The sequence below is a fragment of the Anomalospiza imberbis genome, chromosome 4, assembly GCF_031753505.1.
Source record: "Anomalospiza imberbis isolate Cuckoo-Finch-1a 21T00152 chromosome 4, ASM3175350v1, whole genome shotgun sequence".
In the NCBI taxonomy this organism is placed as follows: domain Eukaryota; kingdom Metazoa; phylum Chordata; class Aves; order Passeriformes; family Viduidae; genus Anomalospiza; species Anomalospiza imberbis.
In genome coordinates, this window is record NC_089684.1 from 18,283,364 (window position 1) to 18,300,377 (window position 17,014).

The window sequence follows — 17,014 nt, forward strand, 5'->3', positions numbered from 1 at the left end:
TTTTTCTCATTTAATATTTTTGTCTACTACATGAAAGAGTGTCACATCCTATACCACTGTCCTCTGTGGATAGCTGTAAAACTCAAACCACTTGCTTCTTAACCTTCCTTTGTCAAGTTACATGGATGGAAAACTATCAGCCTTTCATAGTAACATTTATTTTTATAGAGTATAAACGTTTTACAATTTTATTACTACCTTTCCCAAAAAGTAACCTAAATGGATTTTGTTCTGATGAACACTAAATTACGTCCAAATCCACAATTTCAGAGGATTGAAAATACTCCTAAGGTTGGATGCAAGTCTAAACAAACAGCTGTACTGGAAACAAAATGGGAGTTTCTTCTTCTAACCAAGGAAGTTTAAAGCTTTGGACTTTGGCTTGTACATTTTTAAAGTCACAGGTGACCCCTTATCTTTAATTTTTGCTTCAAGACTGACAATGTTGGGAGATAAGAAGGCTCAAACGGTAAAAAGAATGTGAAACTTAAGTGACTACTTTCCCTTAGCATCCACTGAAATAGCTCAGGTGACCATTTGTGACCATTTTCTGAAATTTTTTGAATTTTCTATTCAGCTCCTGAATTTCAAAATCACAATGACAGATCTGTCCCAAGCTTCAGCTGGAACATGCTCACCTTCACTTGCAGGGTACCTAACAGTTCAAATATTTCATGGCCCTTCCCAGATCTCTCATGTTAAGAAAGCCAATCCTTTCTTGTTGCAAAGAGTCATGAAATGCATCTCCATACCAGCTCCGATAACTCTTTCAATGGTTATGCATGAAGCTTCAATTTCCTTAGCAAACTCGTGGACAGCTTGATTAGGGTCCTCGTAGGTGTGGGGGTCAACATAGGTCCTCACTCCAGGCAGCTTAACTGCAAACACAAATTAAGCACATTTAATGGCACATGACATCACGGAAAATGGGCATTACACACTCCTGTCCCTTGCACTCTGCTCTGCTCGAAATTTATTTCTATTGTGGAAATGAATATCATTCTTGAAAAATAACATTTAGTTTATATCTGACATATGTGCAACTTTGGCATATTTAGAAAAGCACAAGAGTGCTCAGCTGGAATGATGTGCAGCTAAAAATCCCTTTTGGTGCTGTGTAATGACTCGGTCCAGTGTCTGGTAGAAAAGAATTCCTTTCTGGAACTAGAGATGGTACACCAAGAAGAAAAGTACAAATAGCAAAATGTTAGAGGAGTAATTTGCAAAGCAAGCTGGATGGATGGGGGTTGATGGAGAGCTGAAATAAATTATGCCCTAGCAGTCACACATCAGCTAATCAATCGCCCACGTTATTTCAGATGGAGTTACTGAGATTTAAAACAACTGCATATTTGCAGTACAAACCCTGTGGGTTGTATCAGTATAAATATAATCAATAGCGGGCTTTTTCTCCAGGACTTGAGAGGGGAAAAAGTATTTTCATTATCAATATTATAAGTTTGTTTTGACAATCATTAAGGCTACTCACATGAAGAGTTGCTCATGAGTCTAATGAGACAGCTACATTACACTGTGGCTCTTAATTGATTTGCTTCCTGCTGCCTTCATTACATAGCACTAATGGAAATTTGACTTTCATTCACAATGTGTTTGCCTTTTCCACCCCAAAAGGCACCTCACTGTTACCCATTCCCAGATCCCACAGCTCTTGATGAAGGAAGGACTGATAGCAACAACGAGATTTACTTTCTAGCATCACTACAGAGGGGTTTTCTATACAAGGGCATTAACAGAACATTTCTGAAAGCTTCCTAGGTGCAGGAAATAGGTGTTATTCCTCACACCTCTGCAGAGGCATCCAAGCTGAAAGCAGCAGTGGGCTTGGTCCTCACAGCTGCCGGGGGTGAAGCAAAGGTTTCAAGCAGGTATTTTGGATTTATGCATCCAGACCACAAAAATGTTGAGTTATGTGCTGAGTGGAAAAAATTAGTAACATCTTGGTTCACACAGCAAAGACAGAGGAACAAACCAAAATGGCTCACTAGAATGATCTAGTGCAAACATACAGGTGTGAATAGCTCAGCACATAAAAGGACTGTTCAAATCTTCCGTTCCCTGTGGGGCTTGCAGCAGGGGCAGGTGGGGACCTACTGAACAAACAATTATTTTGTGAATTACCAGCAAAAGCAGATTTTTTTTTTTTTTTCAGAAAACTACCTCTCAGTTGAATTTCTCATTACCACAGAAAGCCAAAACCACATATATATGTTTGCTCTTTACTCACTGTGGCCATTATGAAAATGCATCTTTTCTTCTTCTGGATCTTGCTTAGCCTTGCTATAGCCACATCGCCTGGGAAAAAAAAACACAACAGAAGAGTATTTTTGTCTTTGGTACGGCAGAACTCCATTCTTTACTTTGAATCATACAGTGCACAAAAACCCAGAGCAGTGACGAACCCAAACTCTCTAGCGGCTCTATTGCTGCTGTCCCAGTTTTAGCTCATCAGACTGGCTGCAATTTTCCTAATGGGATTCAGGGCTCAAGGCCCACGGATTTTCAATTGGACTTGTGTTTCCAAATCCCACAGATGCTTCTAAAAAACTGACATTTAATGCAGCTATTTTTAAGAAGAAAAGAAAGTGGGAACAGGAAGGACAATGAAAGGGAATGGGATGAAATATTAGAATTGCAGAAACAAAAACTCCTGGACTGCAGAGCTTTTGCAGGCACTGTGTTGTATGTCTTGCATGCTCCCCTTCATCCACTGTGCATTTGGATGGAACTTTAAATTACAGTATTTTAGAAAATGGCCTTGTGTAAATATTAACATCTTATATACATGCAAAATAATGGCTTAAAACAAAGCAAAACCAAACCTGTTGCCTCACTGCCTTCAGGTGTCTCCTACATATTGTTGGCTCTGCACAGCATTTCATGCACATCTCCTGTCTTTCCACAGGGGAGCTGCCATTCATGGAATCTCCTCTGCCCAGCAGAAAAAATACGGAAGAAGGCAAGATGCCTGACCTATCCTGCTCCCACATTAGTGCCAGACAGTGCAAGGACAGTTCTGAATACTACCATGGAGTTGCAACTACAGTCGTATAGAAGCTGGATCTCCCCCAGGGAATCTCCTATCAGTTTTTGGTTGCTCTTCCCTGACTCTTCATTCTTCTCATTGGTTTTCTAGGTGATAGTTTTGCATTAACTCTCTGCTTTGGTGGCACTTCTGAGATCTGCTTCACTTAGACAACCACATGGAAGCCCCAGGACAACTGCAGTGGCAAGAAAAATTGCTACACACACACACACACATTTAAAAATACAGGATGACGTATGTAGGATACACATATATATGCCTGTCTTTCCAAGGACCTGATAACATAACTGGATACAGGAACTGGATCATCCTACAGAAAACTGCATGAACATGAGACTGAAGGACACTGCTTGGTAGAATGAAAAACCTGGAACAGACACCTGCAAGCCAGCCAGCATGCAGTGGAGTCACTAGCTGGCACACCTCAAAGAAAGCCTCAGGCCACTAAGAAGCCACTTCAAGCCGAGAAACCTCTTTTCCATTGCTTCCGTGATTTTTGAGCTAGGGGCATGTGAGCACTCCAGCATCACTCACAGCAAAGAGAAGCAGGAACAAAACTGCAATTAGGAGGAGGCAGTCATAAGCACCTGCATGAAACATGCCCTCAGCATGAAGTCCTATTACAGGGAACTGCTGTCTGCCCAGATGCAAGGGGCCAAGCAGCTTTTGGCTATAGGATTCTGGCAATGGTGAAATGATCGCAATTACAGACAAAAGCCCAGACACGATGAGACCCCACCATTGGGCTGGACTCAGCAGAGCTGGATGCTGGACAGCTGAGGAGGGAAAAAGCAACATGAGCTTCTGGGGCTATTCAGGGGAAGAGGAAGCTTACCTTGGGGACAAAGGAGACCCGTGCTACAGGGAGAGGAAGGAAAAAGCGACTACAAAGGTTGTGCAAGCACAGGGGAACAGATCAAGAAGACAAGGGAAGGCTGGCAGGCAGTCTGGGGATGCAGGCAGGGAGATAAAGAGGTTGCACTTGATAAACAGCCAGGCTATACATGCAGGGCATGATTTCCGCAGCAGCAACCAAGCTGAGACCATAACACTTTGAATGCAAACCCCACAAGAACAGCACTGAGGTGCCCAGAAACGTGGCTCAGTTATCTGCATGTCGGTGCTCACTGCCTTGCTCTAAAAGCAGCAGCACCATTTCCTGAGATGGGGTCCTGCAAAATTAACTCAAAACCTTAGCACTAGATGTACATGGAGACCCTGGGAGTAAGGGTCATTTCAAAGCACATTCTGGTGTTCAGAAACCCTTGGTGAGAATGGATTCTTCTTCTTCATCATATGACCTCCCCTTTAACTAAATAGAGAGATGAGTCTCAGTATCAAGTCACACTTCTGGCAACCTCAATTTTTTCTGCTGCAAGTTGCCAAAGTTACATCAGCTTTCTGCAGAACTAATTTTTCTGGATGGAGGCATATGACTCAGTTTGCCTTTTACAAATACACAAATATGTCCATTCATCCTTCTACCAAAAGTATGTATCTGATACTTCTGTTTTGATTTTTGGAACAAATGCCCTTATCTTTTCCTCAGCTTTGGAGCACTTTGCCTCTAAGAATGCTTTTCTAACATTATCCTTTCCACAACCTGCATCTCCCGATTCCTTGACCATAAATACAGAGGAGACAGAGAGATGCCATCCCCTGCATAGAGTAATCCAAGGACACCTTGCTGCACAACAGCCCACATTTTACTGCCCAGGGACGCACTCCAAGGGCCAACGCAAACCAGTTGGCTGCAGCTGGCCCTTTCTCTCGAGCTGGGTAACACATTCAGCAGCACATCAAATTAGCATACGAAATCACACTCTGGGAGCCTGAAGCATCGTTAAAACAAGCCTTGACAAGACACATCAAAGTGAAATGGCAGCTAGTGGACTGTGACTGTCAAGCAACAGTTGGGTGTCACTAATAAAGCTTGCTGCAAAACTTGCTATCACTTGTGCCCTTCGCACACTTTCTCAAACTACCCAGAGTTTGGCTGACTGGGGCCAAACTGCGCTTCTTCCATTCTTGACCTTCAGATGCTTTAAATAACACACACAAGCAGTTTTTTCTCCTTTCTTCCCCAACTAAATTGCATAAAAATCTGTAATTTCGGGTTAACAGTCCAGAGACACTTTGTGAATCTTACTGGCAGATCAAAAGTATCTAAATATTGCGGCTTTGCAATATATTTTGGGAGAAGAAAAAAGCTCTCAATTGCTTGTGAAATAATCCATTTCTGCATGTGCATTTGCTCTTAATATTTATTGGCTAAGCTGTGAGTCAAGAGCTCTGATGGAAGACTCATTCTCTAGTTTATTATCACTGTACAAACCATAGATTTCCTGCATCTTTTCTGCATCAAGCACAGCAGAAGCATAAAGATCCTGACACTCGCTTCATCTCCCACTGAGCTGGATACACTCAGTCAAAGAGTTAACGTAATTCAGCAGCACACCTGAATCTCAATTCATTTACTCCTGTTGTGGGTTTGTCCCAGTTTCTCTGTGTGGAAAGCAGATGCCTTCCTTGCACAGCTCTGTGTTTTTCAATAAAAGTATCAGAGGTAAAAAGAAAAGTGATACTTTAAATATTCTTAAGGCATCATGTCTTATTTAAAAACTACTTGCAGATTGGCAGGCAGCTCGTAAAATATTTATGGAGCAGATTATAAAAGTGAAGTTATAAAATGATCTCTATATAGGTTTATAAAATATAAAATGGACAGGTAGAAAGATGAACAATCCAGCCAGGAAACCAATGTCCACTACCTTGCATGACAGAAGGCAATTCACAGAGAAAAATCCTTCACAAAGTGAGGCAGAAAGATGCTTGCTCTACCTGGACTGATGGAGATTCTTTCGTTTCTGCCCTGTGTTTCAGGATACCCTTGCTGGGTTGTGTGTGTCCCTTTGGCCACTCAAGGCATACCCCTGAAAACCACAGAATGCCCAAGGGAAAGAGTTTTCATCTCCCTAGCTAGGGCCACCATTCTGGTCACAGCCCAGGCAAGACACATCCAGGGGACTGTGAACCTGGACCTTGGATGTCAAGCCCTAGGCCCAAGCATTTCAGCACACAGCTAAGATATTACTGGAAATGCAGGTGGGGACAGCATTGAGACATCCCTAATGAGGAAAGGGACTTCACCTTGCCAGGTGCAGTCAGTACCATCGAACAGGTTGTGCCCTGAAGCAGCATGCAATCTCTCATCCCAGTCTTGCAGAAACTTACACATGTATTTAGTCTCTCAAATATTACATAAACAAAGCATATGCACTTCTCTGAAACAGAGACAAAACACTTTTTTTTCAGGGGTGAGACCTTCACTCAGAAGCTTGTCTTTTACAATAAATCAACTTAGAGGAATGCTTCAAACCCATCTCAAGCTGTCACTTTACAGGAGGTTTGCAAGGACTGCAAGGTTATTGTTTACAAGGGGTTAGTGCTTATTTCAGACTATTTGTTCCAAGATGTTAAAGCAATAAAGCTGCATACGTGTTGCAGTGCAGGACTGTGTTCCATACAGAGGAACAAACAAACATGGATCTCTCCATCTGGCCAAGATCCTGTTGCCTCAGCTCGTGTGTGGAGACAATAGCTTTATCCTTGATAAACAACACTGATACTGAGAGCCAGAGGCAAAAGACTACCACTCATGATGTTAGTCTGCGTTCAGCATTTGCCTTTGCTGTTTGCAATCCTAGGATAAATTCAGTATCAAAAAAACAGAGAATACTCAAGGGACTGGTGTAAACTGAACAGCTTCTATACTGGAAGTTGCTTTCCATTTTTGTGTTCACTTTCCTCTTGCACAAGATCAAAAGAACAGTAAAAGGTCTGGCGATGACAAGCAAAGACCTTTAGCTCAGTTCAGGAGATACAGGAGATGGCTGGCCTGAGAGGAATGGGGCAGATTCCCTTCCCAAGGGCTGCAGGCTCACAATCTTCTCAGCTGCTTTCCCAGCACTGCTGTCCCCCTCTACACTTGTGTGACCCTGTATTTGACCTCTGATTAACTTGGATGCCCTACAAAGGAAGTTTCACAAATCCAGCAGTGGTAATTTTAGCCTTTAGTCCTTCCCTGCCTTTGCACTGAATGACTCCCTGCTTTCCTAAACCACCGCCAGAACAATTAAAAATAATTTAAACAAGATACCGTTTTCCCTTCTTGCAGGAAGCTCCCTCTGAAGTGATTTCCATAAATCTCTCTAAAAAGCTTGACGTGCCTTCCCATAGCAGAGCCAACGGCATCTGTGCCTTGACATAACTTCTCCCATTTCCCCCTCCCAGCCTGCTGCCACCTTAGTCTCCCTGCACCTTAGGAGGAAACCTGCAGAGGGTGTTTTCCAGGTCAGCCAAGTTTTCCTTTTGCATCTCTCTTCTTCATAGCCATCCACTCCAATCCTGGTCTTCTCTGAGAACTATTTTACATTGCTGTCATCCTCCAGCTGGGGGCCTTGCTTAAGGACATTAGAAGTATGACTTGCAGCAAGGGACTGCCTCGTGCACTGGTACCACAGGCATGACAGAAAGTAGAAGTACTGCAAGGTTTTCTTTCAGAGCAATCATTGCCAAAACAGTGGTCCACATACAAGAGCAACTTTTTACAGGCACACACTTGGAGCTGAGCATCCTTGCTTGCTAAATCTGCTCTTAAGCACTGAAAAGTCACAAAAAACCAAGTAAAAAATGCTCCACCAGGGAGAAAAACCAAAACCAAAACCCAAACTCCTCCTCCACCAGAATAAAAAAACAGCACCGGAGGACCCAGAAATGATCAACCTTAGTGACTGCTGTGCCCCACAGCAAGGAACTGCAGCATGGCCCAGCTACCACCATGCAAAGCCTCTGCATCCCCCAGAAAACACAGCAGAAGAGTTCCACGCCTCTCAACAGCTATGCTGAGAAAATTTCCCAGCTTAACAATGCATGTGGGATGTCTCAGAAATTCTGTGGTCTCTAGCAGCTATCTGATGAGGATGGTGTCTCTTAGGAGGCTTAGGAAGATCTCTGCCCACACAAATATTACAGTTGATTCTTCTTTGGGAAGCAACTCAACTTGCATTCAGTCAAACCAACAGAAATTAAAATCACCCCTCCTTTGACCAGTTAGAAAAGAGGGGAGAGTACAGGAGAGCAGAAAGTGGTGAGGCAGCCCAGATGGTGGCAGAACAGGACAGCATGCAGCATGGACACGCACCTCAGGACACCCGCAGAGATATGTCCACTGCTGCTGGACCATATCCGGGGCAAGCAGCACCATGTCATTGCTGAGTATGTCATACACTGCCATGTATGTCCATGACATACACTTCATTCCACTGACATGCATGTCACATGCCACCAAATAAATACTTTTCTGCTCCCGCCGACCCCCTGCCTCCTCTGGGGGCACATTTCCTCCCCCCGGCCCCTTTGGATGCCAAGAAGCAGGACTTGATGGGTGTCCAGCATACATGGTGTTTTATCAGACACCTGCTGCACTGTCTGGATTGATCATGGCATAACGTGGCGGGCTTTTGGCCCCGAGATCCCTGCTCTTGCTGAAGGTACACTCTGCTTCAGGTCACACTATTTGCAGTTGTTGAGATAGACAAGCTGGGTACAGAGATCAGATGAGAAAGTGATTTCCAGGCCAATACAAGAAAGGAAGGGAGAGGCAGACTGTGCACAGAAAACATGGATGGAGGACACGAAGTAGGAGCCAGCACGGGTGGGAACACTGACCATGTTAGGCTCGGATAGGCAACAGCACGCAGAGAAGAAGCCCACCCACAGCCATGATCGCAGCAACTGAAAAGCAAACAAAAAGGCCCAGGATAAGGAATAATCCCACTGCCCTGGAAAGGTGCAAATACATTCACAACATTTCTATATCTATTTTCTTTCTTCTTATTTGCATTTATTATTTGGACTTGAACACCCTGGGCTGCAAAAATGTCATGGCATATGCTATTGTTGGTGAAACATGCCTTGGGGAGAGTGTCTAGATCCTGCTGCTGTAAAGCAATTAACCATGTGCTTCCTGTACTGGAGTACCACTGTCAGGATTAATGGGGCCACCCATGTGCTTAAACTTGAAGCAGGCAAAGTGACTTTTTTCCACAAGTGTGCATGTGGTACAATTACAATTGCCTTTAAAAAAGGAAAAGCACTGGATGAATACGAGCCCTGCTTTTGCAGATCCTTGTGCATGTACTCACAGAGCCCTTTCTGCATCTCCTTGTGTCAGCGAAGCTTTGCACATGTTAGGTATCTGCAGAAGCAGGACCTCGTGAGAGCATTCAGCCTAAATAAACCCAAAATACGTTGAGCTGAAAGGCACTCCATGCAGCCACAGCTTGCCTCTGAAGGCTGCTCAGCCATTATTTTAATCAGACTATGGGTTTGCCTGGCATCAGTTCTCAAACCAATGCTGGCTGCACCTCAGTAATTGCCCTTTATCCTTGTCAGAGAACTTGCACAGACAATTTTTCTGTTACCAAATCTATTAAGATAGTTCATTCTGGAAAATAACATAGTGCAAAAGAAACAACAGGAAGGACTTCAGTACAAGCAGGAGCCCAGTGGTGCAGGTATACTCCAATTAAAGTCAGCTGAAGATCTCTTCTCTTCATTTCTCCTCAGTCATCACAAGAAGTCATTCTTGAAAAAATCCTGTGCACGTCAGATTTTTATACAGTATGACTTACAATGCCTAAATACATTAAAATAGTTTATTTAGACAAAATTAACAGTCTACAACTGCATTGCCTTAAATTATGATGGAAAATAACTTCAGGCATGCAATGATTTACAGAATTATACACTGGATTATGTGCTTACTTAAATTAAAACTGGTGAAGAATGTCTTCTAAGCTCTTTTTACATCAGCAAAACAACTTGCTAACATTTTCTAAACAGCAATGCCAGTATCTCTAGCTATAATTAACAATATTTTCTATTTTCATAATGTCCCAGCATCTTCAGTCCTACTAATATGGAAGCAGATCAGCCTTCACTAACCCACTCCATAGATCCAAGTTAACACCAGAGATTCAAAACAAAGCTACACAAAGGAAACCAAAGCGCTATATATCTTGAGTCAATTTTGCCATTTTCTTCCTTTAACTTTGCAGGATTTGAGCGCAGGGAACTGGTGCATCTCCAGAAGACCAGTCTGGCTGTGACCCTTTAGTTTATGTTTCACCTAGGAGGCCCTTTTCCCCCAGGCATTTTCTAATGGTTGCTGCCACCAAACCTTCCCACACCTCCACACCACTCAGCATGCAAAGTCAAAGTTTTCCAAACAACTGTTCAATTAACCTGAAAAGCAATCACTTCCTTAAAATGAAAAGAGCTCAATGTTTCCCTGAACAAATAAAACTCTTTATGACCTCATCAGCAACAGGGCTGCTCTGAGACAAAATCAGTTCCCTGCACTGAATCCAGAGCACTTCAGATCTCACTCTCTTCATACGCAGTAAAAAACAAATGTTCAGGTGCAAGAGAAATGTACTTCAGTGTAGCCTTGCTCCTACAAACCCATCAGCTGTGCACTTGTGGTCAAAATACTCTGAGGTTTAGCATTAGGGGAAATCTAAAGTGCTTAGAAATAAACTAAACAGGATCAGCAGACAATAAAATTCACTTTCCGGTCCACGGAGCACTTGGATAGGTAAGTGAACTTACTAATTGGTCTGAACAGTCAGGACAAAGGAAGATTTATTACTACTGGTGTTAAAAGGATGGCTTCATTTGGCAGGATAAAAATCCTGAGGCAAATAAACTGATGTTAAACTCAAGCAAAGCCATCATGCATCTTGTGGCCATCGGATTTGGGTGCCTGATGGCTTCTAGGAGGGGGCCAGTTCTCATCTCCTTTCCTGCAGGGCTTTCTTTGTCTAGAAACTGAGGACCTGAAAGCAAAAGCCTTCCAGACAAGATCAAATGCAATGGGTAAGATTAAAATGCTTTTTAATGAAATACAGCTGGACTTCTCTAGGGTTTTAGAATGAAATACAGCTGGACTTCTCTAGGGTAAGCTGACCTATACTGGAGAGCAGAGTTGAACCAAGAACTGCATACATCAATTTTATCTGCAAAGTCTCCTCCAACCTCACTGAATCAACCAGCAAATTATGAGGAGAGCTAGTGGGGGCTGCTACTGGTCAGGAGCCCCTCTGATCTGCTGCAGGATAACAGATGACATGTCCACGTAACAGCAAAAGTTATTGAGAAAACACCTGCAGCGTTAAATCCCCTTGGCTGGGAAAGAACAGGCTGTGAGGCGACACCATCTCCAAAAGCCAGGCTTGCTTGAAACAAGGTGTGACACCTGCTTCTAGCCCTGGCTTCAAGGAAAGGGCTGCAGATGGGAAAAAAAAAAAAAAGCAGAGGAGCCTGCAGCCGCAGTGACACCTCCAGGAGCTCTGTGGCCTGCTGGCATTGCCCTGCTCCCTGGCCAGACCAACTCTGCTGCTTTCAGCTATCTCAGGCACACAGAGACAACACTCCTCCTGTTCTAGATAAGGTGACCCCCACAAAGCTTATGTGGTTTGCAAACCCAACTGTCCAGAGCCCAAACTTTAATAAACTTGTGCGAGGAGCACTTATCAACACTCTTGGCATTATTTCAAACCCTGGGTTTGGTTAATGAAATGTATATATATCATGGGCCCCGGCAACTGGGCCTGCAATTAATGTAATTAATTTACCACAAGTCTGCAGATGACCCAGAGAGCATTTTGAATTAAACTACATTTTTAATGGCTAGATAGAATTCAGAGAGGCTCTGCCTTATATAGATGTGGCTTTTAAGAGTTATAAGCTGAAGTCTTGGAATCATGATAAATGGAAGCCTCATTTGTTGCTGTTAATAAGCTGTTCTAATGGGATGTTCTTCAGAGGCTTGCAATTAGAGACTGAAATACTTGAGGGTGCCTGGGAAGATTTTTCTAATCCTTCATACAGCCTTGAGTGATGGTAATGATTGCTTCCTGCATCTCCAGGTCAGGAGGCCAGAGCTACACCTAGCAATTCTAGAGTCAACGTGCTTGCTCTAAACATCAGAGAAGTACCATTACACACTGTGAGCTGCTAGGAATATATTCCCACTTTGTCCCAAAATATACAAATGTTTAAGGAGTCACCTGCTCTTCCTGCTGAGCTATCCTAGCTCATACTTTAAAGCATCATTCTGCATTGTTTGAGAAAAACTGAGAATGCAGAAGGCCAAGCAGATGACAGCTATGCAGTCACCACGGGGAAGGAAAGCAATGTCTTCAGGGAAAGGAATTGCACTTGGAAAGACTTTTGGCATTATACTTTTCTATGTCTAAGACATAAGAAAGCAGAGATAACCTTTTTTCTAGGTAAGAAGCCAAGTGCCGCTACATGGTGAAGCCCCAGGAGAGGTCACACTTCTGATTTCAAAGCATGTGAAACATCCACATATTCAGAAGCGCAGAAGGACAAGAGTCTGACTTCCTTCTTCATCCTCTACCCACTCCACAGTCAAGAGAAGACACTGTAAAATCTCACTTTCAAAGACTACATACACAAGGGGTGCTCAACAGGCCTCAAGCTGCTACAAATTCCAGCTTGAAGGGCAGCTCCGTTACCTTCTCCAAGTGGAAACAGGACTTGCACAATCCATCAAACAAATCACCTGCAAGAAGGCGAGGAGATTTCGTCACTTACTGCTGCACTAGCCCCCATTTTCCCTGCTCAGACAAAGCTTATGCCAGTTGCTTATCTGTTCATCACAGTCTTTCCAGCCCATTCCCTTGGCCACTGCCAGAGGAACTTATAACTTGGAGCTTAGTTACAGATTTGGTCAACTCTCACCTTCTGTCTGGGCCAAAGTCATCCAAAAGCAGATTAGCCTGGGTCCTTAAACCCGTCTCAAGACCGCAGAGCACAGACTGCCTTGCGGAGCCCGGCAAGTTTACACTAAGCCAAAAAGTGTTTCGGATAGAAGAGGAATGAGGGGTTGGAGCAGCCAAATTTGCCAAGCTGATCTTGACAGGATGTTAGAGACGGGTGCTACGGGCAGCAGATTTCCACACAGGTCCTAGGAAGGTATGACCCTGTGCAGAAGGGTGCACTGGAGCACTCTCCCTTCAGAGAGCACTACTGTACGCCAGCGCTGCTCCTCTCTGGGAAAATGTACCAGCAAAGAGGCTGTAAGTAGGATGGAAGTAGTAAAAACCTTGACCTCAACAGAAGTAGGACCAGACCCTGCCTGCTCTTGGTGGATGGGAATTTTGACTTGGCAGAGTAGTAGCTTCCTCAACAAAATCCTTCCTCTTGTCAGGTGAATCGTGGGGAATATTTGGCAGTAGGCAGCATAATAAAGTGCCTATAAATCACAGGAGACAATGTCCTGCAGGAAGAAGGAAGAGCAGGCAAGAATGTAGAGACAAAATCCCTTAAAATGTCCCAACTAACAAAAATTGTGACTCATGCTGGAAAAAATTCTCTATGAAAACCATTATCTATAGACTGTCTTCCATTTCCTACGGAAATATTGAAAAAGCAAACTATTTTAAGCCCTGGCACAACTTGGAAAATAGGATGGGGGGAGGCTGTGGAAAAAATTCATCCATTTTGACCTTCCACATCACAGAAGGTTGTAAACACTCTCTCAGGACCTGGGATATACACCACAATCTTTCACCCTCTCTATTCCCTGAAAGTCACTTTTTAACAAGATGCACATATTTGTGTCCAGAAAGTAGCCCTCTGCCACCACAGGCAGGGATATTTAAAAGTCTAAATCAACTAAGGTCAAGGATGGATAGGCTGGTGTAAGAGCCTCTAATTGCCAATATCCAGGTGGCAAGACTTGTCTTTGCTTTGTCTTTCAAAGGCTAGTTCCTTGCCAGAAGGAGACTTTCTATATGTGCATGACACACAGGGTGAGGAACAGTTTTTTGTTGCTTCATTTTTTTTCCCCCTAAGTTCTGTGAAAAGCTCCCTCTGGTTATTTGGAAGATCACTTGAGATGGAAAGGTCATCCATAATGGGTAGTTGGCTATAAATGCAGATGCACAGTTGACTGGGCTGTTTTGAACAGCTTTTGCAAACGTGCACAGCATTGACCTAATATCTTCCCCACTTTACTCTGTAAAAGCTCATGTTTTTGTTTAGTGCTATGAAATTTGAAAGCTTGGGGGACTGGAGGGACCAGTAGTCTCTTAACACTCACCCTAAGACCTTATCTGTTTTGCAAAGGGGGCTGGGTTTGAAGGACAAAAGAGGGGTACTTCTCTGGAGCAGTTGGTCTCCTCCCCAGCTGAAAATCAGGCTCTTTACCTCAGTTTGTAGGGAGAAAGAGACTGATGCCACACAACAAAAACTGAAGCACTTTACTGCTCCCTGAAAGATGGAGTGCAAAGATCTTTGTCACTGGATTGTCTGACACAGAACAAAAGTAATGATTTTAGATTAATATATACTTCAGTCAGGAACAGTAATGGTAACAGACATCTAATTCACGCATTGCTAGGAAAGCAAAATTTATAGATTTGTTCTATCTGTAAAATGCACCACACTTTTGAGAACACATAATCCTAACAAAACAGAAATAGTAACAACTCTGTCTTCTTTAATTAAATACTTGTAGCTGGTTTAATAATAGATTTTCAATATCCACTTCTCTTTTTTATGCTGAGACAACTACAGTCTGATTTAGTGAATCTCTTTGATTTGTAATCCCAATTGTTGTATTATTAATATGTCCTTGATGCAAGGAGCAGGATAACTTAAAAAAGTGATCAGCTATTTGGCTTGGCATTTATGACCGTGGTCAGAGGACATGTTATTTACAGGAAGTTTTCTGGAGCATCTGCAAGTAAATCAGCTCTGAAATGCAGCTTAATTGTTTAGGGCAAAGCACATTGAGTTTCAAATTCCCAGGAATCTCCAGCTTCAGACGCAAAGTGCATTTCCACAGATGGACGCTGACATGTGGAAATGCCACCACGACTACTGTTCAACTGACCTTTGGTTTAGGGCCAGCTGCCAACGGGAAATGCCAAGCTGTTACATACATTCATTCAAAAGAAGTGAGAAAACTGCAGAGACTTGAAAACAAAAAAAAAAGGGGAAAAGGTGTGGTACTGCCTTTGGGAGCCTAGCAAAAAATAAAAAGCCTACAGACTCCAGCAAACTCCTCAGCCCTGTGACTGGAAACTCCTCTCAGAGCTGCCAAGAGCAGGATGACAATCACTTCACACTGCAGAACTGCCTGTGCTTGCTGCAGCCTGGGACTTTGGAGGGTAGGTGCAAAGAGGTGCCATACAGCATCCTAGGGAGGAATGTCCTGAGGGCCTCTCAGGGACCTGGGAGTACCCTGAAACCAGCACAATGTAGCCTATTTGCAAGAGCTGGCCAGGCTACATCCTCAGTGCAGCAATACAAGATGGTTTTTCTCCTTCTGCTCTCTTACATCAACAGAAAAGACAGAGCCTGGGCTTTGAACAGCTTGTTTGGTGTGGCAAGCAGTAGTGATTCCAACTGGAGTTCAAAATAGCTGTTTTCCTAATAGCAAATACAGGAAAGAATTAGGAAAGAAAATGCAACCCCCCTGGAACCAGGCACTGGAACAACACAACCACTCCAGAGGTTTAATAGGAAAACATCTCCCAGAAACGGGTTAACTGCTTCAGAAAGGGATTATCCCATGACTTGGAACATGTTTATTGTCCCCGCTGTCACAGCAGGAGAGTTACTCCACAAATTGTCTTGAATCCATATCCAAGGCAAAGCAGCACGAGTAACACATCTCCCTGGCATCTCTGCTTTCTTCCAAACCAGAGCAATTTTTTTGTTTTGTTTTGTTTCAAATTGTTTGTCAGCTTTCTGGATTTTTGGGGTTTATTTTGCTGTCCTCACAAGTCACTCAATGTACTAGATGGCCTTTAAAATTAATGGGAAGTCAAATTGGCAGAGAAGTCCTGTGGTTTTGAAGTCAATTTTCTAATAATGGACCAAACGTTGGTGTGGGAGGCTTCTCTACCAGCCCCAAATGAAGGACTGTGGTCTTTTCAGTTAGGGAAAGGGTAGAAAAGACAAAAATGGATGAAAAGCTCAGCTCCCTGTGCCTACCCTTCCCAGACATCCAGCGTGGCACCATGGAGAATGTCCCAAAAACCTGCAGCTGCCCTGGGATCCATGGAGGGAAGTGTGAGTACAAGGTAGGAGGATTAAGGTAGCAACAGAGGCAGCAATAAAACCCTAGCCAAAGAAGACAAGGGCTTTCATAAGCATGCCAAGAGATAAAGAGCTAAGAGGAAGCACATTCTGGAAAGCACATTAGGCAAGAGGACAGAAAGATGTAAATAATGAGAACTGCTGACAAATGGCTCAGGGTTTGCAACTGCTTGCTGAGACTAGAGAGAGTAGCAGTGAAAAGGAGACTTTTGCAAAGGTACATCCTCCTCTGAGGGGTACTGAGCCTTTGCCAGCGACTGTGTGAAGAGCAGGAGCTACTGGCAGCCACACAGCTGTGATTCCCTATGGCCACAGAGGGATGTACATTCCTCTACCTGTCACTCACCCCCCTCTTCCTTGCAGAGGTGCCAGGTTACATCCACAGCTTCCCTACAATCACACATGCATTCTCTTGTTTGCACCAATACAAGCACACATCCAGGCTGGGGGAAGTCAAGATTCACATCCACCTGCTCTGACTGAAGAGGAATTTCAATAACCTCTAGCCTTTAAGGAGAGACTTGAATCCTGTCTAGTGTTCAGAGCCAAGTCTTTTGACTACAGCTTTCCTGTAGGCCCTGGTGTGAATTGCCTGTAGCCATTGACTCACACCCCTCACCCCATCCTCCCTCTGCTGCTGCATGCTTCTCATGCAGACAGGAGCATTTACTTTTCCATTTTTAAGTCCAACAAGTCACTCAAAGCAGACAACAGGAGCTCAAGCAGCTGAACTGGAAGAGACTGTCAGTC

At 43.6% G+C, this 17,014-nt stretch overlaps 1 protein-coding gene across 12 annotated transcripts in view; it reads right to left on the reverse strand.

Moving 5' to 3' along the window:
* The window catches only part of EPHA5 (EPH receptor A5), a 207,058-nt gene that overhangs the window by 25,935 nt on the left and 164,109 nt on the right, over positions 1 to 17,014 (reverse strand). For 7 of the 12 annotated variants that reach the window (XM_068187325.1, XM_068187324.1, XM_068187328.1 and 4 more), the window contains 3 exons: positions 8,795 to 8,860; positions 2,246 to 2,313; positions 753 to 878 (listed from right to left, as the gene is read on the reverse strand). In XM_068187325.1, the coding sequence (XP_068043426.1) occupies positions 753 to 878; positions 2,246 to 2,313; positions 8,795 to 8,860 (260 nt within the window). The remainder of the gene's footprint in view (positions 1 to 752; positions 879 to 2,245; positions 2,314 to 8,794; positions 8,861 to 17,014) is intronic. The other 5 variants (XM_068187329.1, XM_068187330.1, XM_068187331.1 and 2 more) reach the window with 1 other exon arrangement.